Genomic DNA, 24,626 nt, shown 5'->3' with positions numbered 1-24,626 from the left:
TTGGTCTTTTACCAAATAGGGCAATCTTCTGTTTGCCACCCCTACCTTGTCACAACACAACTGATTGGCTCAAATGCAAAGCTGTCATAAAGGCAAACGGTGGCTACTTTAAAGAACCTCAAATATATTTCGATCTGTTTAACACTTTTTTGGTTACTTCATGATTCCATATGTGTTATTTCATAGTTTTGATGTCTTCACTATTATTCTACAATGTAGAAAATAGTAAAAATAAAGAGAAACCCTTGAATGAGTAGGTGTGTCCAAACTTTTGACCTACAATCCTTATATATATATATATATATATATATATACACAGCTGAAGTCGTAAGTTTACATACAATAAGGTTGGAGTCATTAAAACTCGTTTTTCAACCACTCAAGAAATGTCTTGTTAACAAACTATAGTTTTGGCAAGTCGGTTAGGACACCTACTTTGTGCATGACAAAAGTTATTTTTTAAACACTTGTTTACAGACAGATTATTTTACTGTATCAAAATTCCAGTGGGTCAGAAGTTTACATACACTAAGTTGACTGTACCTATAAACAGCTTGGAAAATTCCAGAAATGAATGTCATGGCTTTAGAAGCTTCTGATAGGCTAATTTACATAACTTGAGTCAATTGGAGGTGTACCCGTGGATGTATTTCAAGACCTACGTTCAAGCTCAGTGCCTCTTTGCTTGACATCATGAGAAAATCAAAAGAAATCAGCCAAGACCTCAGAATAAAATTTTAGACCTCCACAAGTCTGGTTCATCCTTGGGAGATATTTCCAAACGCCTGAAGGTAACACGTTCATCTGTACAAACAATAGTATGCAAGTATAAACACCATGGGACCACGCAGCCGTCATACCAATCAGGAAGGCGACGCGTTCTGTCTCCTAGAGATGAACGTACTTTGGTGCGAAAAGTGCAAATCAATACAGCAAAGGACCTTGTGAAGATGCTGGAGGAAACAGGTACAAAAGTATCTATATCCATAGTAAAACGAGTCCTATATTGACATAACCTGAAAGGCCGCTCAGCAAGGAAGAAGCCACTGCTCCAAAACCGCCATAAAAACCCAGTCTATGATTTGCAACTGCACATGGAGAAAAGTCCTCTGGTCTGATGAAAGAAAAATAGAACTGTTTGGCCATAATGACCATCGTTATGTTTGGAGGAAAAAGGGGGAGGCTTGCAAGCCGAAGAACACCATCCCAACCCGTGAAGCACGGGGGTGGCATCCATCATGTTGTGGCGGTGCTTTGCTGCAGGAGGGACTGGTGCACTTCACAAACTAGATGGCAACATGAGGAATGAAAATTATGATATATTATGATATATTGAAGCAACATCTCAAGACATCAGTCAGGAAGTTAAAGCTTGGTCGCAAATGGGTCTTCCAAATGGACAATGACTCCAAGCATACTTCCAAAGTTGTGGTAAAATCGCTTAAGTACAACAAAGTCAAGCTATTGGAGTGGCCATCACAAAGCTCTGGCCTCAATTCCATAGAAAATTTGTGGGCAGACTGAAAAAAGTGGGTGCGAGCAAGGAGACCTACAATCCTGACTCAGTCACACTAGCTCTGTCAGGAGGAATGGGCCAAAGTTCACCCAATTTTTTGTGGGAAGCTTGTGGATGGCTACACGAAATGTTTGACCGAAGTTCAACAATTTAACGTCAATGCTACCAAATAATAATTGAGTGTATGTAAACTTCTGACCCACTGGGAATTTGATGAAAGAAATTAAAGCTGAAATAAATAATTCTCTCAACTATTATTCTGACGTTACACATTCTTAAAATAAAGTGATGATCCTAACTGACCTAAGACAGGTCATTTTTTACTATAATTAAATGTCAGGAATTGTGAAAAACTGAGTTTAAATGTATTTGGCTAAGGTGTATGTAAACTTCCAACTTCAACTATATATATATATATATATATAGGGCCTTCGGAAAGTATTCCGACCCCTTGACTTTTTGTTACAGGAATATTCCAAAATAGATTGAATTTGTTTTCCCCCTCATCAGTCTACACACAATAACCTATAATGACAAAGCAAAAACAGGTTTTTGAAAATTTTGCAATAATATTACAAATGTAAAACTGAAATATAACATTTAGATAAGTATTCAGATCCTTTACTCAATACTTTGTTTAAGCACCTTTGGCAGTGTTTACAGCCTCAAGTCTTCTTGGGTATGACTCTACAAGTTTGGCACTCCTGTATTTAAGGAGTGCCTCACATTCTTTTCTGTAGATCCTCTCAAGCTCATCTTATGTTTTTTGAGAAGGAGGCGAGGCGAGGATTATGCAATTGATATTCTCCACATGTCACAGCAACATTTCTCCTTTTGAGTGAGGTAGCTAACAAGTGCCAGCATGGTTAGCCTCTCCATTCAAGCCCTGGTAGCCCGCTGTGACCGTATAGTGGTTAGTACTGTGCGTTGTGGCTGCAGAAACAAATGGTTCACAGCATGTCATGGCAAAAAGGCTCCTTTTCATTGCTTAAAACGTACTACTGTAACCGTGTAATTTAATCTGTAAATCTGTGGCATTAGCTGAACTGACTAACAACTCAAGTGTTTAACCAGCTTGTACACATCACTGTCCCAGCATGAGTAGCCTCTAAAAGCATTCCCTCATACCTCACTGTGATTGTATAGTAGTTAATACTCTGCGTTGTGGCCACGGCAACTTTGGTTCGAATCCGGGTCACAGCATTGTCATTTCAAAAGGGTTGTATTTTGAACGAGTTAAAACTTACTGTGTAAGCTAAGAAACTCAACAACTCTGCCATTTGACAAAGTAACCCAGCTCATTGTAGGTTAATTGCTTAAATTAACTGATTTATCTCCTGTTTCAGAGGTTTCTACCATTTTTAAGCTCGAGACCCAAATGAGAATTGTAATGTCCTCGAACAACTGAAATTATGAAGAAATAGTGTATCATTCTGAATGTTTACTGATATCTCTCGACCCACCTCTCACATGCTCATGCACACTTTGGGTCCCAAACCATAGCTTAAGAAACCCTGTTGCTAGACAATTGAAGGTGTCTATATCGATTCCAATATAAGAGAATTACATCTGCTTTGTGACGTGATTTTGCTAGGCAGAAATATGGGTTAAATGAATGAGACGGGTTTGATTCAAATAGGTGTGGGTTTTCATACCCGCAATAGAAGTTACATGTAAGGGTGCTGTGGCTTAGTTGGTTAACCTCTCTAGGGGAGGTTAACCAACTATTCAACAGCCAGTTACAAATCAGAACGCCAAATTTAAAACCACAAAATGTCATAATTCAAAGTTTTCAAACTTAGGACTATTTTACACCATTTTATAGATACACTTCTCCTGAATCGACTCTCTTCCCCCTTCTCTAGACTCTCTTCCCCCTGTGCTTTCAAAAGCTCCCTGTGTCACCAGACTGATTAAAACAAACAGGTCCATTTACAGCTATCTGTCTCCGACTCCAGCTATCTATCTCTTCCTCCAACTATCTGTCTCTACCTCCAGCTTGCTGTCTGTACCTCCAGCTTTCTGTCTATGCCTCCAGCTAGCTGTCTCTGCCTCCAGCTAGATGTCTCTGCCTCCAGCTAGCTGTCTGTGCCTCCAGCTATCTGTCTGTGCCTCCAGCTAGCTGTCTTTGCCTCCAGCTAGCTGTCTGTGCCTCCAGCTATCTGTCTCTGCCTCCAGCTATCTGTCTCTGCCTCCAGCTAGCTGTCTGTGCCTCCAGCTAGCTGTCTGTGCCTCCAGCTATCTGTCTCTGCCTCCAGCAGCTGATGTGCAGATCTTTACTTACCAGGTTGTGACTGGAGCATTCTAGTTTTGAAGATGATCCCTGGAGAAATCAAACAGGCTTTTCTGGCTGTAAGAGGAGATTCAGAATGAATAAATGTGGAGATTAGCTAGAGTGAAGCTGTCATCTGAACATTGTAGACAGCATCCCAAATGGCATCCTATTCAATACATAGTTCACGTTTGACCAGAGTGACATGGTGTTTGTGCTGGGGAGACCGCTCTTGTGCATAACATATACATTAAGTATGTCACTGAAAAAAACCCCGATGTACAACTTTGAGATATGCCGTTGTGGTGGATGTTGCAGTGAAAAGTCAGACAAGGATGGTACGTTTTTCTGGTGAGGACTTTTATCATCAAAAGTGAGGAGTGAATAGGCGCCAAAAATAATATTTACAAAATAATAAACAAACGGGACATAAATCAACTAGTCAGGCCTAACCCAGGCCTCAATAATGCCTGATAGGGATTTGCGTGAGCAGCACCAAGTTTTGGCCAAACTTTCTGTCTGACCCAAACTGGAAATGAAGGGATAAAATTAATTTTACCCATAATGCATTTCACCAGAATTAGTGTGGTAGCATTGCAGGGAACGGCTTGATAAGGCAGTGAGATTGTAAACAGGAGATGGATGACGGTTCCAAAATGGCAGCGTCCATGGAATTGTTGCTTGAATCTGAAAGTGCAGCAAGTGAAGTGTGTGACAATGAATGGAAAATAGAGATATCAAAGAATGGAACAAAATGAGCAAACAGTTGTGGTAGAAGACATGGACTGGTCCAATAATGCATTTCTTATTGGACTGTATTTTTTGGGGACAAGGAGGTTCATTTGGGAAATCCAAGCAATGGGGAAGGTGGATTCAATAAAGGTGACTTGAAGCGGCATTGTTTTGGTTAATTACGTCGATGAAGAACAGAATAAACATACACTGGATCTGGCTAAATTGTCCACGTCAGAAGTAACCTGTATTGATCTTCGGAGTAGGGCGCCTGCAAAAGGAGTTATAGCTGGAGTCTCCTTGGATATAGATGATGAGTACCTTACTCAGTACAGGTCAACTGTCAAGTATGGTAAATGGAAGGAAGGAGAAAAGCCTATTGATATTATTGTTGTTTGAGGAGACTCTTATCTGAATATGTGAAACTTGGATATGTGACGTATGCAGTGAGAGCATTTGTGTAGAAACCATTACAGTGTGGGAACTGTAAAATATATAGTCACATGTCAAGTGTTTGTAGACGGGAGAAGTATGGTACTGAAAATGTTGCAACTGTGGTGGTGATCATACTCCGGACTTGGATCAGGGCTGTACAGCAGATCTCCTATGTGGAGGCGGTGAAGAGAGTGGAAGGGGCAAGAGGCCACAGTGTTGAAGATATGGCAGTGGATGCAGGGCAACCAGTTGCTAATGTTTTAAGTCAATTAAGTGATTTGGATACACTCATTATGAAGAAGGTGGATTTTATAGCATTCATAGACACAATGATGCACAAATGTCCAAGAAGTCCAATAATCTGGACGTTATTATATCTGCAGCCGAGAAGTTTTTGGGGCTCCAAGACTTCACGGCAGAAGCACTGCAAGGACTATTGTCGCTATGAAATCTCTTGCCCTCGCAGGAGGCTTCTGAGGCTGTGTAGCAACCTGATTAGAATTTGTGTTTTTTTTTACAGAAAAGCAGGATGATTTTGTTTAGTTAAAATACATTTTTTGATAATTTGTATGATTATTATAATTATTTCCTTTTAAGGGTCCTTATTATCCACCTCTGGTGGCAGAATATACATCCAATTGTTTTGCGAACGCCATTATACCATAGAAGAAGATGAAGATGCACATCACCATGGAATGTACCAATTCACATTTCAATGTTTCCCAATTATCCTCCCCCCGGGACAATCAACAGGTTGGTGTGAACCACCACACAGTTAAAATATGGCGCTCTCAACCTCACCTCCATGTACCTGTCACCATCTCCAACCAAGAAACATGAAGAACCCCACTAATTACAAGGACAAACAAAGTTAGTATTTATTTTGTATTTAGTATTTATTTAGTATTTATTTAGCTTAACTTTAGTGTTAATTCATACATATGATCACTTTGTATTTATACTTTTAATAAAAAAATGCATGAATGGAAAGTGTAGAGCTGTAAACAAAAGGTTTTGCCACAAAACTAAACCAAATTAATTGGCATGCCTCATACATTTATTTTCCTTTTCACGGGTGAACAACAATCGAAAGAGCAGAGAACTTTTCTACAATTATCAAAGGTCTTCCACTGTAAACAGTTTTAATCAGTGACTCATTGGACCTTGTTAACGTTAGAGATCAGCTCTGTGACGATTTTCAATGAAACATAGATGAAAGGAAAAGCATGAGTAAAATGTAATTTAGGGCAGCCACATGAGGATATAACCTACATACAGCCTTAGCCTTCCCTGTAGATCAGTTGGTAGAGCACGGTGTTTGCAATGCCAGGGTTGTGGGTTCGCCTCCCATGGGGGGCCAGCACAGAAAAAACATGTATGAAATGTATGCATTCACTATTGTAAGTCGCTCTGGATAAGAGTGTCTGCTAAATGACTAAAATGTAAATGTAAATAGGCTTCACATAATATGGGTTATGAAAGACCAATGACACCACCCTCTAGTGGTCATGTAGCTACCTCCACTAAGCGGAAACAGTGAATAATTGTTGTAAAACCAAGGCAATGATGCACCATATTCTAAGTGAAAGGGTTCTTTGTTTTAGGTCAGCAGGGAGTCGCCTACTACAGTACTATCATTTGATCTCTCTGAGAAAAAGTACACAGATTAACAATTCTATGCAATAAGATTAATATCCTGCCAAATTATTTCCGTAGGTGAACTGTCAATGTACGAAAAAATATATTTGATCTGTAATGTGTAGGAAGTATGTGAAATATAGCCCATTACCTTTACCCTCTTCCAGAGGCGGCGCTCCTAGTGGCCGGGGACTTCAATGCAGGAAAATCTAAATCCATTTTACCTAATTTCTACCAGCATGTTAAATATGAAAACAGAGGAAAAAAACCTCTGTGCGTGTGTGAGTGACTGCGTGTGTGCTAACAAACACAATATATGATTCTTATATTAAATAATAAATTAATCATGATAAACAATTAGTTTAAAGAGAACAACTCAATGTAATGATAATTACAGTATTTGTGAATTTTATGAATAGTATATCCAATGGAAGTTGAATAAACTTAACTGAGGATATGGCGAAAGGTTACTGACACACAAGACAAATGGTTTATTATAAATTAAATTAATTATAGTTACATAACATTGTTTTTTTATGGTAAATGGGGGTCTAAGCATATAAGAAAACATTTTGTATTGAATGTTGTTCAATAATTCACACAAAACATGTGTTAACATGTCATTGGACACAAAAGGCACCGTATTGTAGGAATGACCCACCTGTTGTTATACCCTCTGCTGAGACAGAAATAAAGAGCTGAGTCAACATGGTTAAACTAGATTCACTCAAAGAAGATCATAATAACAGAGAAGGCACACAAATAATCAGTAATGGTGTCACATTCTAGCACTGTGCTTATTATTCATGATGTCATACACTTGTCTCATCTCTCCTTTGTGGATACCCTCGCTGAAGTGTAAGTTACACCAGTGTAGATGCCGTTGGATGGGAAGACCAGCTGACTGCCATTCATGCAGGTGACTTTCACTTTGGCCCTGTAGTCGAGGTCGATATTTGCTCCCCCCACTGTGATCTCAACATCCAGGGTCTTCCCTGGCGGGATCTTTACGTTGATGGTATCCGATTCTGTTATGGTCTCTGTCTTCTGCAGGCTGGTGGATTGCTTCACTCCCACGGTCAAGCTGAACCCTGAGGACACCTCTACCAGATCCGGGATCCCCGCTTTGACCGACACATTCAAGGTGGATTCTATCTTGTTGCTGACGGACCAGGAGGAAGTCTTGGTCAGGGTCTTGCTGTATGTAATGGACTCTTCTTGAACCAAGGAGGTGTCGTTATGGTGAGACAGGGATTTCACATATTCTGGGGTCAAAAAAAAAAAATCTTTACTTTGATGGTATCTGCTTCTATTATTGTCTCTTTATTTATTTATTTTCTTTCACCTTTATTTAACCAGGTAGGCTAGTTGAGAACAAGTTCTCATTTACAACTGCGACCTGGCCAAGATAAAGCAAAGCAGTGCGACACAAACAAAAACACAGAGTTACACAAGGAATAAATAAACAAAAGTCAATAACACAGTAGAAAAATATATATACAGTGTGTGCAAATTAGGTAAAATAAGGGAGGTAAGGCAATAAATAGGCCATAGTGGTGAAATAATGACAACTTAGCAATTAAACACTGCAGTGATAGATGTGCAGAAGATGAATGTGCAAGTAGAGATACTGGGGTGCAAAGGAGAAAAAATAAAATAAATAAATTACACTATGGGGATGAGGTAGTTGGATGGGCTATTTACAGATGGTCTGTGTACAGCTTCAGCAATCTGTGAGCTGCTCTGACAGCTGACGCTTAAAGTTAGTGAGGGAGATATAAGTCTCCAACTTCAGTGATTTTTGCAATTCGTTCCAGTCATTGGCAGCAGAGAACTGGAAGGAAAGGCAACCAAAGGGGGTGTTGGCTTTGGGGGTGACCAGAGAGATATACCTGCTGGAGCGCATGCTACAGGGTGGGTGTTGCCATGGTGACCAGTGAGCTGAGATAAGCGGGTTTGGCGACGAATATGTAGCGAGGACCAGCCAATGAGAGCATACAGGTCGCAGTTGTGGGTAGTATATGCGGCTTTGGTGACAAAACGGACGGCACTGTGATAGACTGCATCCAATTTGCTGAGTAGAGTGTTAGAGGCTATTTTGTAAATGACATTGCCGAAGTCAAGGATCAGTAGGATAGTCCGTTTTACAAGGGTATGTTTGGCAGCATGAGTGAAGGAGGCTTTGTTGCGAAATAGGAAGCTGATTTTAGATTTACTTTTTGATTGGAGATGCTTAATATGAGTCTGGAAGGAGAGTTTCCAGTTTAGACAGACACCTAGGTATTTATAGTTGTCCAAATATTCAGTCAGAACCGTCCAGAGTAGTGATGCTAGTCGGGCAGGTGGGTGCGGGCAGCGATCAGTTGAAGAGTCGGCAGGTATGCTGGTGGTTAGAGGGTTGGACTAGTAACCGGAATGGTTGCAAGATCGAATCCCCGAGTGGACAAGGTAAAAATCTGACGTTCTGCCCCTGAACAAGGCAGTAAGCTGACTGTTCCTAGGCCATCATTGAAAATAAGAATTAGTTCTTAACCTGTTTAGGACACTGTGTTAACCTGTTGTGGTATAAGGGGCAGTATTTTCACGGCAAAACATACCCAATTTAAACAGGTTACTACTCTGGCCCATAAACTAGAATATGCATATTATTAGTAGATGGATAGAAAACCCTCTGAAGTTTCTAAAACTGTTGGAATGGTGTCTGTGAGTATAACAGAACTCATATGGCAGGCAAAAACCTGAGAAAATGTCAACAAGGAAGTGTCAGGTCTGAGAACTGTAGTCAGAAATGGTCAGAGAGGGCACTTCCTGTATGGCATCTTCTCAGGTTCTGGCCTGCCATATGAGTTCTGTTATACTCACAGACACCATTCAAACAGTTTTAGAAACTTTAGGGTGTTTTCTATCCAAATCAAACAAGTATATGCATATTCTAGTTTCTGGGCAGGAGTAATAACCAGATTAAATCGGGTACGTTTTTTATCCGGTCGTGAAAATACTGCCCCCTATCCTAAACAGGTTAACTTGGCTATCGAAAAATTTAGAAAGACAGGCAGGATTGATATAGGTCTGTAACAGTTTGGGTCTAGAGTGTCTCCCCTGTTGAAGAGGGGGATGACCGTGGCCGCTTTCCAATCTTTAGGAAACTCAGACGATATGAAAGAGAGGTTGAACAGACTGGTAATAGGGTTTGCAACAATGGCGGCGGATAATTTTAGGAAGAGAGGGTCCAGATTGTCTAGCCCAGCTGATTTGTAGGGATACAGATTTTGCTGCTCTTTCAGAAAATCAGCTGTCTGGATTTGGGTGAAATAGAAGTGTAGGGTGGGGGGGTGTGGGGGTCTTGGGCAAGTTCTGCAGGGGGTGCAGAGCTGTTGGCCGAGGTTGGGGTAGCCAGGTGGATAGCATGGACAGCCGTAGAGAAATGCTTATTTAAATTCTCGATTATCGTAAATTTATCGGCGGTGACAGTGTTTCCTAGCCTCATTGCAGTGGGCAGTTGGGTGGAGGTGTTCTTTTTCTCCATAGACTTTACAGTGTTCCAAAACTTTTTGGAATTAGAGCTGCAGGATGCTAATTTCTGTTTGAAAAAGCTAGCCTTTGCTTTCCTAACTGACTGTGTATATTGGTTCCTGACTTCCCTGAAAAGTTGCATGTCGCGAGAACTATTCAATACCAGTGCAGTATGCCACATGATGTTTTTGTGCTGGTCAAGGGCAGTCAAGTCTTGAGCGAAACAAGGGTTGTTCTTAGTTCTACATTTTTTGAAAGGGGCATGCTTATTTAAGATGGTGAGGAAAGCACTTTTAAAGAACTACCAGGCATCCTCTACTGACGGAATGAGGTCAATATCTTTCCAGAATACCCGGGCCAGGTCGATTAGAAAGGCCTGCTCGCAGAAGTGTTTTCGGGAGCGTTTGACAGTGATGAGAGGGGGTCGTTTGACAGTGGACCCATAACGGACGCAGGCAATGAGGCAGTGATCGCTGAGATCCTGGTTGAAAACATCAGAGGTGTATTTAGAGGGCAAGTTGGTCAGGATGATATTTATGAGGGTTTCCATGTTTACGGATTCCGGGTTGTACCTGGTAGGTTCCTTGATAATTTGTGTGAGATTGAGGGTATCTAGCTTAGATCGTAGGATGGCCGGGGTGTTAAGCATATCCAGTTTAGGTCACCTAACAGTACGAACCCGGAAGATAAATGGGGGGCAATCAATTCACATATGGTGTCCAGGACACAGCTGGAAGCTGAGGGGGGTCTATAACCAGCGTCAAGATAGAGTGACTTATATCTGGAGAGATGGATTTTTAAAAGTAGAAGCTCAAACTGTTTGGGCGTAGACCTGGATAGTATGACAGAACTCTGCAGGCTATCTCTGCAGTAGATTTAAACTCCGCCCCCTTTAGCAGTTCTATCTTGACGGAAAATGTTGTAGTTGGGGATGGAAATTTCAGAATATTTGATTGCCTTCCTAAGCCAGGATACAGACATGGCTAGGACATCAGGGTTGGCAGAGTGTGCTAAAGCAGTGAAAAAAGCAAACTTAGGGACGAGGCTTCTGATGTTAACATGCATGAACACAAGGCTTTTACGGTTACAGAAGTCAACAAATGAGAGAGCCTGGGGCCACACGGGGCCTGGATTAACCTCTACATCACCAGAGGAACAGAGGAGGAGTAGGATGAGGGTCCGGCTAAAGGATATAAGAACTGGTCGTCTAGTGCATTGGGAACAGAGAATAAAAGGAGCAGATTTCTGGGCGTGGTAGGATAGATTCAGGGCATAATGTACAGACAAGGGTATGGTAGGGTGCGAGTACAGTGGACGTAAACCTAGGCATTGAGTGACGATGAGAGAAGTTGGATCTCTGGAGGCACCAGTTAAGCTAGGTGAGAGCTAAGACAACAAGGGGTAAGACAACCACGGGTTAACAGCTAAGACAACAACAACGGTTAAATGGCGATGAATGAGTTCCAGGGTGGGGCCGACTGATAAACAAAATGAAGTACCGTGTTAATGAACAGTCCAGCAGGCATCAGCTGTGTAGCCGAGTGATCATAGGGTCCAATAAGCAGCAATATTACACAGGATCAGCAGAGGATCAGCAGAGCAGTTTCAAAGATATAGATTTAAATAAGCTTTCATGTCAAAGCTGCATTAGTGAAGATTTATTTTAACAATTTGGTGAAGTTGTCATCACACATTGTCAGCTATCAGTATGTAAAATGTTCTGAGAGAAGATCCAGCTTCTTTGACTGCCTCTCGCTCTGAAATCACTCTCTGAAAAATCATTCCAGCCAATCATGTCCCTACTAGGGACACCAGCAGTATGATCTCTATCATTGAATCTCTTGATCCTCTGCCTGAGAACACCTTGTTAGTTACTTTTGATGTTGAGTCGTTATACACAAATATTCCACATGAGGGCGGTATTGAAGCCATGGAACATTTTCTTCTGCAACGTGACCCTAATGAGCTACCTTCCAGTGCCTGCATTGTAACATTGGCTGAAATAGTACTCACACATAACTATTTCATGTTTCTAAATGATTTCTTTATTCAGACGATGGGTACTGCTATGGGATCCCCCATGGCTCCTAACTATGCTAATTTGTATGTGGGTTACACGGAGAAACAATCCATTTTCAACCCTCTCAAAAATGTTTTCTTGCCTAACATCATTATTTGGAAACGGTATATTGACGATATTTTTGTTCTATGGAGGGGTGATGCAGAACTGCTCCAGGCGTTTTATGCTTTTCTTAACTCCTGTTCTGAACATTTGAGATTTACTATGCAATCTGATACACGTCAAATCAGTTTTCTTGATCTTCTGATCTTGTGTGAAGATAATGTTTTATACACTGATCTTTACAGGAAACCTACTGATCGTAACAGTTTGTTGAGGGCTGATAGTTGTCACCCACTTCCCTTGAAAAATAGTTTGCCCTACAGCCAATTCTGTCGAATCAAAAGAATTTGTATTAAACAATCAGATTTCGACAGAAATATGGCTGAGACTCAGGATATGTTCAAGGAGAGGGGGTACAACAATGATCAGATTAATATTGCCATTGAGAAAATTCAAAACAAAACGAGACATGACCTTTTTCAAGGTCAGTCTTGCAAAAAGACGCATTCTTGCGTTCTCACTACCCGCTATTCAAAGTGCTCTGAACAAATTAAAGGAATCGTTCACAAACATTGGCACATTCTGAAATATGATGATAGTCTCGGTAATGTGTTTTCTGATCTTCGCCTGGTCGTATTCTCACGGGGCAGAAATCTCAGAGACCAATTGGTACACTCTGATTTACCACCCCAAGATATTCCTGAACAACGCCTATTTGCACCCATACTGGATGGAAATTACAAGTGTAATGGCTGTGCTTAATGCAATGGCACTTATAAATGTAGATCCTTCAAACACCCCCAAACAGGGAAATCTATCCCAATTAAAGGTGTTATTACGTGTTCCACTAAGGCAGTTATTTATCTTATAACTTGTCCCTGTGGTAAAGATTATGTGGGTAAAACAAAGCGTGAATTAAAAGTACGTATCTCAGAGCACCGTAGCACCATTAGGTGCAAAAACTTGACTTACCCAGTTGCGGCCCACTTTTTGGAAGCAAACCATTCGATTTCGTCTCTGTGTTATATTGGCATCGAACATGTCACCCTCCCGAGGAGAGGGGGTGACCTTGATAATTTATTGTTAAAACGAGAGGCTGCCTGGATCTTTAATTTAAAGACCCTTGCTCCCTTCGGTCTCAACATAGACTTTGATCTGAAGCCATTCTTGTGATTATTGTGATTTTGCCATTGTAATTGTTTGTTAGATACATTTTAGACTACAAATGCTATGATCGTATGCTATCCATTTGTTTGTCTTTTTGTATGTTCTTTGTATGCCATTTTTTAAAATATTTGAGTTAACCAATGATATTAGGCCATACTTGGCCATGATTACAAACACCTGTGTGTCTCTTGACACTATATAAATGACTCATCTCGCAGTGTTTGTGATGATACCCTGATGAAGACAGCTTCGCTGTCGAAACGTTGGTTATTACATTTTTGCATCTGAGCTCTTAGAGTGTGCGGCTTTCCTTTATTTTTTAGCCTACTAGGGATGTACCTAATGTGCATAAATAATTAGATTTAAATATATACGTTTACGTGATGAATTATATCATCTTCATTATTTGGGATTTAATAGCAGTTTTGTCTGCAGGCAGAAGGCACAGAAAGCAAACGAGAATGTGTGAGAGAGTTGAGTCCCTCCCCTCCTGTTCAGCTGCGGCAGGGTCTATCGCTGCACACAGAGGAGCAGACGTTGGAGCCAGATAAATGTTTGTTTCTTAGTAACATGCCTGTTTATGCATTCAATTTATATTAAGGACAATTATGTTAGTGAAGTGACTGAACAAAGCCAGTTTTTTGTCGAGAAGGCACCAGTCACCTACTTTGAATATCGCCAACTTTCGCCAGCTTTCTCCAGACTTACCTACTGCAGCTTTAACGGAGCAAAATTGCTGGCATGAAGAACTTCCTGTCTCAGTTCACCTTTCCTTTCAGTTCAGTTATTGGACACTGACATTTCAGTACCCAATGCTAAATGTGTTAATCAGTGTATTCAAGACGAAGAGACAGATGATGTAAAGCACTACACTCAACTGTCTACTCACCTCACATTAACTTCTTATGGGCAGGTGGGACGGTAGCGACATCCGGTGAAATTGCAGAGCGCGAAATTCAAACTACAGAATTATAAATATTTAACTTTCATAAAATCACAAGTGTAATACATCAAAATAAACCTTAACTTCTTGTTAATCCAGCCGCTGTGTCAGATTTCAAAAAGGCTTTACGGCGAAAGCACACCATGCGATTATCTGAGGACAGCGCCCCGCATACAAAAGCATGGAAAACATATTTCAACCAGGCAGGTGTGCCACGAAAGTCAGAAATAGCGATATAATAAATGCCTTACCTTTGATGATCTTCTTCTGTTGGCACTCCAAAAGGTCCCAGATACATCACAAATGGTCCTTTTGTTTGATAATGTCCTTCTTTATATCCATAAAAACTCAGGTTAGCTGACGCGCTTCAGTCAATAATCCACCCAGTTTCCCTCCATCAAAATGCATACAAAATGAATCCCAAACGTTACTAATAAACTTTTCCAAACAGGTCAAACAATGTTTATAATCAAACCTTAGGTACCCTAATACGTAAATAAATAATACAATTTAAGACGGCGAATTGTTATTGTCTTTACCAGACAAAAATACCAAAGAACACGCTCTCTTCCAAGCGCTTGGAAACACTACAGCCAAAATGGGAGCCACCTACAAAAACTACAATTTCTGACTCATTTTTCCAAAACCCAGCATGAAACTCTTTCTAAAGACTGATGGCATCTAGTGGAAACCATAGGTACTGCAATCTGGGAAGATTTTGCCTTATAATTAAAGTGACAGCCATTGAAAACAGTGGTAGGCTGAATTTTTTGGTGGGGATGGTTTGTCCTCGGGGTTTCACCTGCCAAATCAGTTCTGTTATACTCACAGACATAATTTTGACAGTTTTAGAAACTTTAGAGTGTTGTCTATCCATATCTATATATATTCATATCCTAGTTTCTGGGCCTGAGTAACATGCAGTTTACTTTGGGCATGCTTTTCATCCGGACGTGAAAATACTGCCCCCTACCCAGGAGAGGTTAAACATTGTACTAACATAATACTTTTGAATTCAACAGAACAACAGAACAATAGGAGGTAAAGTCAACCATGTGAAAACAAGGCAACAGTAAACATGTCGACATGTTTACATCAGTGTGGACATGTGGACATCAGAAATAGAGGAAGGTCTAAAAACAAACAAAAAATAACTATTGTAAAATAGACTGTGTCTGTAAAATGTGTATAAGATGAATAAATTGAAGGTAAAAGCCGAAGTGTTTATTAGTTTACTCCAATTGGGGGATCGGTGGTAGGGTTTGCGGGGAATAATAATAAAGGTATATTCTTGAAAAAGTATGTATGTCTATATAGGTATGTGTATGTATATATGTGTATATGTATGCATGCATGTATGGAAATTCAACACCAGGGACACCTGAAGTCCATATTAAATGATTTTTAAAAAAGTAATCAGTTAACTGGAGGTAGGTAGGGGTAAAGTGACTATGCATTGATAACAGCGAGTACCAGCAGTGTATGTGAAGAGTGTGAAGGAATGTGTGTGTGTGTGTGTGTCTACAGTAGTACGTGTGAGTGTGTGTTTAGAGTCCACTGAGTGTACATCTAGCCTGTACTAGAGAGTCAGTGTAAAAAATAAGAATAAATACAAATAAAGTAAGGGTGTCAGTGCAAATATTCCTTCTAGCCATTGAATTAACTGTTCAGCAGTCTTATGGCTTGGGGTTAAAAGCTGTTAAGGAGCCTTTTGGTCCCAGACTTCACGCTTCTGTACAGAGTTCCATGTGGTAGCAGAGAGAACAGTCTATGTTTTGGGTGGCTGGCGTCTTTGACAATTTTTTGGGCCTTCCTTTGACACAGCCTAGTATAGAGGTCATGGATGGCAGGAATCTCGGCCTCAGAGATGTACTGGGCCGTACGCACTACCCTCTGTAGCTCCCTTGCGGTCGGATGCCGAGCAGTTGCCAAACCAAGTGGTGATGCAACCAGTTTGAAATTGTTGCCCCATGTAGATTGAAGTATAATCAGTCATTTCCATGTAGGCCTGAAATTGCCAGTATATAAGTTGTAGTGACAAATGCGCTGTCAGTCCTGAGAACTTTGAGAACACTGAAAACTCTGAGAATACTGAGAATGACAACACTTAGAACATTGACAAGACTGAGAACATTGACAACACTGACAACAGTGTGAACACTGAGAGCTCTCAAAACTCTAAAAACTCTAAGAACACTGATAACTCTGAGAACACTGAGAACACTGTGAGTGAGAAAAAAGCATGAGAGACTGAAACAATATCCCAAATATGACTCCTAGACCAATTCTTGGTGTGCTGTGTCCCTCGTGTCTGAGTCCTAACAACAACACACCGATAGATGACATTCTCCGTGAGGCACCTGATAGTCTTAGCAGTATTGTACATACACTATAAACAGTGCATTCATAAAGTATTCAGACCCTTCACTTTTAACCACGTTTTGTTACGTTACAGCCTTATTCTAAAATTGATTACATTGTTTTTCCCCCCTCATCAATCTACACACAATACCTATAATGACGAAGCAAAAAGGTTTTTAGAAATTTAACCCTGTATTAAAAATTGAAAAATTAAACATCACATTTACAGACCCTTTACTCAGTACTTTGTTGAAGCACCTTTGGAAGCGATTACAGCCTCGAGTCTTCTTGGGTATGTCGCCAAAAGCCTGGCACACCTGTATTTGGGAAGTAGTGAATTTCAAGCACAGATTCAACCATAGTGACCAGGGAGGTTTTCTAATGCTTCTCAAAGAAGGACACTGATCGGTAGATGTGTAAAAAATTCAAAATAAAGCAGAAGCTGAATATCCCTTTGAGCATGGTGAAGTTATTATTTATGCTTTGGATGGTATATCAATACACACAGTCACTACAAAGATACAGGCGTCCTTCCTAACTCAGTTTCCAGAGAGCAAGGAAACTCCTCAGGGATTTCACCATGAGGCCAGTGGTGACTTTATAACAGTTACAGAGTTTAATGGTTGTGATATGAGAAAACTGAGGATGGATCAACAACATTGTAGTTACTCCACAATACCAAAATAAATGACAGAGTGAAATGAAGGAAGCCTGTACAGAATACAAATATTCCAAAACATACATTATGTTTGCAACAAGGCATTAAAGTGATACTGCAAAAAATGTGGCAAAGAAATGAACGTTTTGTCCTGAATGTAAAGTGTTATGTTTGGGTCAAATCCAACACATCACTGAGTATCCCTCTTCATATTTTCAATCATAGTGGTGGTTGCATCATGTTATGTGTATGCTTGTCATCGGCAAGGACTAGGGAGTTTTTTAGGATAAAACATAAACTTAATACAGCTATAAGCACAGGCAAAATCCTAGAGGAAAACCTGGTTCAGTCTGCTTTCCAACAGACACTGGGAGATGAATTAACCTTTCTTCAGGACAATAACCTAAAACACAAGGCCAGATCTACACTGGAGTTGCTTACCATGACGTCATTGAATGTCACAGCTTGAAAATCAATGGCAAGACTTGAAAATTGATGTCTAGCAGTGATCAACAATCAACTTAACAGAGCTTGAAGAATGTAAAAAAAATAATGGGCAGATATTGTACAATCCAGGTGTGCTAAGCTCTTAGAGACTTACCCAAAAAGACTCACAGCTGTAATCACCACCAAAGGAGCCTCTACAAAGAATTGACTTAAGCAAATTAGATATTTCTGTATTTCATTTTCAATATATTTGCTGTAAATGTCTACAAACATGTTTTCACTTTATTATGGGGTGCTGTCTGTAGATGGGTGAACAAATTAATATTTAATCCATTTTGAATTCAGGCTGTAACACAACAAAATGTGGGAAGGATTATGAATCTTTTCAGGAGGTCATTAAGGCAGGAGGTCATTAAGGAGATCATTAAGGAGGTCATTAAGGAGGTCAGCAAAAGGAGGAGCTCAGAAAAAATCCATCAAACACATCAATCATCCATCAAACATCTATCAATCATCCATCAAACACATCAATCATCCATCAAACACATCAAAAAATCCATCAAACACATCAATCATCCATCAAAGACATCAATCATCCATCAAACACATCAATCATCCATCAATCATCAAACACATCAATCATCCATCAAACAAATCAATCATCCATCAATCATCAAACACATCAATCATCCATCAAACACATCAAACATCCATCAATCATCCATCAAACACATCAATCAACCATCAAATGCATCAATCATCCATCAAACACATCAATCATCCATCAAACACATCAATCATCCATCCAACACATCAATGATCCATCAAACACATTAATCATCCATCAAACACATCAATCATCCATCCAACACATCAATGATCCATCAAACACATCAATCATCCATCAATCATCCATCAAGCACATCAATCATGCTGTTTTGGCCCATGCCATCTACTATATTCTCTCTTAAGTCATTCTGGATTCTGTGTTATCTGATAAAATGGATGTTACTTTGTCCTTGTGGTACTTTCGGCCCAGCTCTCCCCTACATTGATCCAACAGGTGGAGTGGGGTGGTGAACAGTATGTAGGCTATCATGGAGCAGGCCACAGTAATTTATCACAGTATGAGTATTTATTAGTATGAGTATGTATGAGTATTTATGAGTATTTATGAGTATGGAACATTTTACTCAGTCCCAGCCCAATTTAGCTGCATTTCTCTTCCCCGTGAAATGTCCCTCTATCACGCCCCCCGCTCCCCCTCTCCAGTGCTCGACGTCGCCGGTCTACTAACCACCGGTCCTGGCAATCATCATTACATCATTACCTGGACTTCATCCTCACCTTGACTACCTTCCCTTTATTTAGCCCTCAGGAGCCTCAGTCATCAGGCAGTATCGGTTTGTTTTATTTCACATTCAGTACGATTCTCATTTTTTGTTGACCTGCATTCTTCATTATTAAACTCACCTTCTGCACCTGCTTCCTGATTCCCGGCATACACGTGACACCTTCCATCTGAACATGATTAGGGTCTCTTCTTAATTAACATTAGCCACGACAAAACTTATCCCCCCTCAGGAGACTGAAAAGATTTAGCATGGGTCCTCAGATCCTCAAAAGGTTCTACAGCTGCACCATCGAGAGCATCCTGACTGGTTGCATCACTGCCTGGTATGGCAATTGCTTGGCCTCCGACCGCAAGACACTACACAGGGTAGTGCGAAAGACCCAGTACATCACTGGGGCCAAGCTTCTTGCCATCCAGGACCTCTATACCTGGCGGTGTCAGAGGAAGGCCCTAAAAATTGTCAAAGACTCCAGCCACCCTAGTCATAGACTGTTCTCTCTGCTACCGGAGCGCCAAGTCTAGGTCCAAGAGGCTTCTAAACAACTTTAACCCCCAAGCCATAAGACTCCTGAACATCTAGTCAAATGGCTACCCAGACTATTTGCATTGCCCCCCCCCCTCTCCACACCACCGCCACTCTCTGTTGTCATCTATGCATTGTCACTTTAATAACTCTACCTACATGTACATACTACCTGAACTAACCGGTGCCCCTGCACATTGACTCTGTACCGGCACCCCCCTGTATATATTGTTATTTATTAATTCTGCTTCTGCTTTAATGACTTATTACCTTTATCTCTTAATCTTATCCATATTTTTTTGAAACTGCACTGTTTGTTAGGGGCTTGTAAGTAAGCATTTTATGATTGATTTTCAGCTTGCATATCCATGTAATACACAGACGTGAACTGTATGAGATTCAGCCATAGGTCTAAGTGTTTGAAATAAATAAATATGTAAATTATATTGATATATGATTCATTGGGATGGAACATTTCCCTAAACGCTTCTGGTTACATCCATGTAGCCTCGGTAGGAACGGACGACTGAAGATCCGTTCCATAATGCCTTTTACAATTTGAATGGTACTTTCCTCGCTGTTGCCCAGAATCTTCTAGGTCAACTAGCAAGGAAGGAAGGTTCCTGCAGTTCATGAGTCTATTCGAACACAGCCTGGGTGCTTACAGGAAATAAGAGAAAAAAAGGTCTCTATGTCAGGAACTTTCCTCACTTTTCATTAAAGTTTTGAAAGATTGTAAATTGCACAGTTTCTTGGCAAACTGAGCTTGCGAGATAACAGCCAGTCACCTGAAAGAACCAACCCTGTGACCATGCCTATGCCATTTTTGTTGTTGTTGTGTAGCAATACATAATAGAACTGAAGGGATCGCCCTGGCGGAGCTTGTGGTAGTCTTGCACTTTGTACGTGTTTGTTGTAACTTCTCCAGTCTAAGTGATAATAAAGAATTATTCATTTAATATGGACTTCAGGTGTCCCTGGTGTTGAATTTTCACAAAACACATCTGTCATGATAAGCACAATACAATGTTTACTCAGGGTGAAAGGTTCTGTGTAAATTCTGTAGAAAACTACTGACGCACATCATTGAATGGGCGTGGGGGGAGTTTTGCAGCTATATAAGAGAGTACTTCTCCACTCCAGAGACACGTATTCCGCTGTTGCATCTTTGGTGTTAATAACGCACAACACTCAGGCGATACATCATTACATTTCTTCACCAAGTGAGCGGGGTTGTAACTGGTGGTTGTATGGGGAACTTGTTTATGGCTCTATCACTTCCTAAGTGTCAAAGGAAATGAAACAAAAATAAAATTGAAAAAACATAAACAAAAGATATACAAAATATATCTATCACACATTAATCATTGTCCAAGGTCTGTGGGTGAAAAATCCTTATATGGGTGAAAAATCCAGCTCCTTGGTGGTTCTCAAGTACCCATGTTGAAGAGTCTCTGGTCGCCTAGTAATTTTCCAATGCCCATACTATTATTAAGAGGTGGTGAAGGATAAACTGAGCTAAACAAGGACCAGACAGTTTGGAGCCACGTAGAATCTAATCATGGCTAAGTGGTGTAATCTAAACAGGTCATAAGGATAATGGTGGCGCAAGGCCAAGGGGAGTTATTCATGTACATAAAAGGGAGTGACTATATGTGTGATGTAAAGAAGGAAAACTATAAAGACAGAGCTCTGTGATAAGAATGTCAGTCATTCCATGGAATCGCTCGGCTCTGTAACTTTGTAATAAAGTCTAACTGAATCTACAAGTTCCAGTATTGGTGCAAATATTTGACTCAATATTTTCCACAACAGGTATGACTCTATCATGGCATTGTCTCTAATGTCATATCTAGGGTGATCCTACTTGAATGTGGGTAGTTAAGGCACATGGGAAAATGAAGGAGAAAGCTTACATTGGGGACATTACAGGGCTGACCTAGCGAGTTCGGGAGAGGAGGCTGGGGATGCTGTGGATGGACCCCCTGATGGGGTTTCAGGATCTACGGCAAATTTTCCAAAAATCGGAATCACTTCCGTCCCACGGGTGATCCAAGTATAAGACCTCAATAGGTCTTCCATTGCACGTGTGCGCCTGTGTACGTAGTAGGTGCACACGCCAAGGGAAATAAGACAAAGGATCATGGTAACAGTCAGGATACTGTCCAGCACCTTCCAAGAGCGGGTGACAGATCACTCTTCTGGCCTGAAGTCAGTCGGTCAACTAAAAGTGCTCCATGCAGTACGTACAGTCATTGGTCCCTCGTACTGGATTTGGTTTTGAATGGCTTGTGGTAACTCAAGGGAACACTTAGCAAAAGCGTCAGACATTTCAGTCTCTGTGTCTATCCTGTTGTCGGGAAATTGGTATAGAGCGAGGTTGCCTTTGTGGATAATCCCCCCCTCTGGTACCTTAACAAAAACAGTCTGGTTGGGGAGGATCAATTGGGTGGTTGAGTCATGGCATTCGTAAGTCATAGTGGCGGATGCGAACGGTGTGTTGACCAACCATCGATTCCCTACCACCTCCACTTGTGTGGTGGTGGCACCATCCCTTGCTGTTAGTTTGGCTCTACAGCGTTCTTCGCTGGTGATAGGCTTAAAGACACTCAGTGTTATCACTGACGACCGGTTTGCTAGGACAGAGGTAGTGGACATCTTTGGTTAGAGTACACATTGACAGGTTAGGTGTGAGATAGAAATCTGGGTTGTTTTCCTGATTAAGTACAACTGGGGGTGGCAATTTTTAAGTGGGTACTGTCGCGGAAAAATCCTACATTTAGAACCATTTTCAATCTATAGATATTCTTCAGTTCAACAACCATCAGCGTCAGTAAAAATCCCACTTCATTACGATCAACATCAACGTGTATTGGGACTGCCGACCACAGACTATAAGCCAAATGTGACTGTAACGGCCTTATCGTGGTTGTAGTAGCTGAGGTCAATATGTCGTGCACCATTGAGAGGGGCGCTAGATATGAGGGGATTCTATTCATGGCCAAGTGGTCCATAGAAAAGCTAACTTCATGGAGAAAATCCTCCAATAACAATCGAACCAATTGGACATGGGCATAGTCATGGTTCATGACCTCTACTAGCTTTCCTACAGACAGGAGGGTTTTGTTCAGGACAGTAGCATGTATGTTGACCACCAGAATAGTGTCCTGGAGAGACTTTCCCACATGTTGCAACCTGAGTGTGTCATAGACGTCGTAAGGATAGGACCAAGGCGCAGTGGGTAAAGTGTTCATCTTCTTATTTTATTAAAGTAACGTGAACACTTAAACAAAAATAAATAAAACAACCACCCACAAACACAAGAGAAAATAAAGCCAACTAAATATGGCCTCCAATTAGACACAACGACAACCAGCTGTCTTTAATTGGAGGTCATTGTCAAAACCCAACATAGAAATAGAAAACTAGATAAACACATAGAAATAGATAACATAGAGCATAAACCAAAAACCCCGAAACACACAAAACAAACACCCCCTGCCACGCCCTGACCAAACTACAATAACAAATAACCCCTTTTACTGGTCAGGACGTGACAGAGCGCCTGTGCTTTCATTTGTTGCTGGATAAGTGGCATCTCTTCAGTTATCTCCATAACGTTTCTGTTGACTGTGGCTAGACTGACTGCATTGACGGCAGTAGTACCTAGGGCAAATAGTGACCCTACGGCTGCCCCTATCGAGTGTAATCATTTTTCTCGCTTGGGTTCGGCTATTTCTGACTAGGTTACTGTGAACTTTTGGAGTTGGGCCAACATATGGGCAGTGTCTAGCTGGGCGTGCATAACTGCCTGGGTGGTCCAGTCATCCCCAGCCCAACTCAAATGAGCCACAGGTGGAATGTGTTGGCGGTACACATTCTCTGCATCTAGGCGAACGTACACCCTCTGCGTGTGTACTCTGCAGTTGGTTATAAGGAGTCCTGGATGAGTCCCGTAGGGTGTCCGCTCGTGATAACGTCAGCTTTGTTGGTTTTAACCAGGGCGCAGAGATTCAGGATCAGCCAAAGGAATTCCATCCTACAGAAACGCATAATCAGAGATATTGTTGGATTATTTCAGTTATTTGCTTTTGTAAATTAAAATGTTTTGACACAACAATTTTTCTGGTTTTCTTATTTTGAAACAGTACAGCGTTGGACAATATCAATAGTGACCACAGACGTATATCTGGTAGCTGGGAAGAGAGAATAAAAGACGTTAGGTACAACGTACTGATCTCCTGGAAGGGATCAGCTGAGGATAGTTAATTTGGGATAGGCGTGCCGCTAGCGCCCCACCTTGACAACATCCGGGGGAAATTGCAGAGCGCAAAATTCAAAATACAAAATTCGTAATATTAAACATTCATGAAAATACAAGTGTCTTACATCGTTTAAAAACTAAACTTCTTGTTAATCCAGCCACTTTGCCAAATTTGAAAAAGGTGTTACGGCGAAAGCACACCATGCGATTATCTGAGGACAGCGCCCTGCAAACAAAAGCATTACAAACATTTTCCAACCAAGCAGAGGCGTCACGAAAGTCAGAAATAGCGATAAAATAAATCACTTACCTTTGAAGATCTTCCTCTTTTTGCAATCCCAAGGGTCCCAGCTACATAACAAATGGTCCTCTTGTTCGATACAGTTCTTGTTTATATCCCAAAAAAGTAAGTTTAGTTGGCGTGCTTAACTCAGTAATCTACCGGTTTCCCTCGTTCAAAATTCATATGAATGAATCCCAAAAGTTACCAATCAACTTTGTCCAAGCAAGTTAACTTCTTACATCTAGACGTTCCGCTAGCTGAACACCGCTCCAATATCCAATGATGGGGCGTGGCGCGAAATACAAACTCCTCGAAAATACGAAAACTTCAATTTTTCAAACATATGACTATTTTACACCATTTTAAAGACAAGACTCTCCTTTATCTAACCACACTGT

General features: G+C 40.9%; 1 protein-coding gene across 1 annotated transcript; it reads right to left on the bottom strand.

Moving 5' to 3' along the window:
* Positions 1-7,298: 7,298 nt before the first annotated feature.
* Positions 7,299-19,145, bottom strand: LOC115168772 (aerolysin-like protein). The gene is made up of 2 exons (XM_029724331.1): positions 19,135-19,145; positions 7,299-7,896 (listed from the first exon to the last, which is right to left on the bottom strand). Exons 1-2 carry the CDS (start codon positions 19,143-19,145, stop codon positions 7,419-7,421), a joined length of 489 nt encoding a protein of 162 aa, XP_029580191.1. The 3' UTR covers positions 7,299-7,418.
* Positions 19,146-24,626: the final 5,481 nt, after the last annotated feature.

This window comes from Salmo trutta, chromosome 30, assembly GCF_901001165.1.
Source record: "Salmo trutta chromosome 30, fSalTru1.1, whole genome shotgun sequence".
NCBI classification, from domain to species: domain Eukaryota; kingdom Metazoa; phylum Chordata; class Actinopteri; order Salmoniformes; family Salmonidae; genus Salmo; species Salmo trutta.
This window is presented reverse-complemented; position numbering and strand designations above follow the sequence as displayed.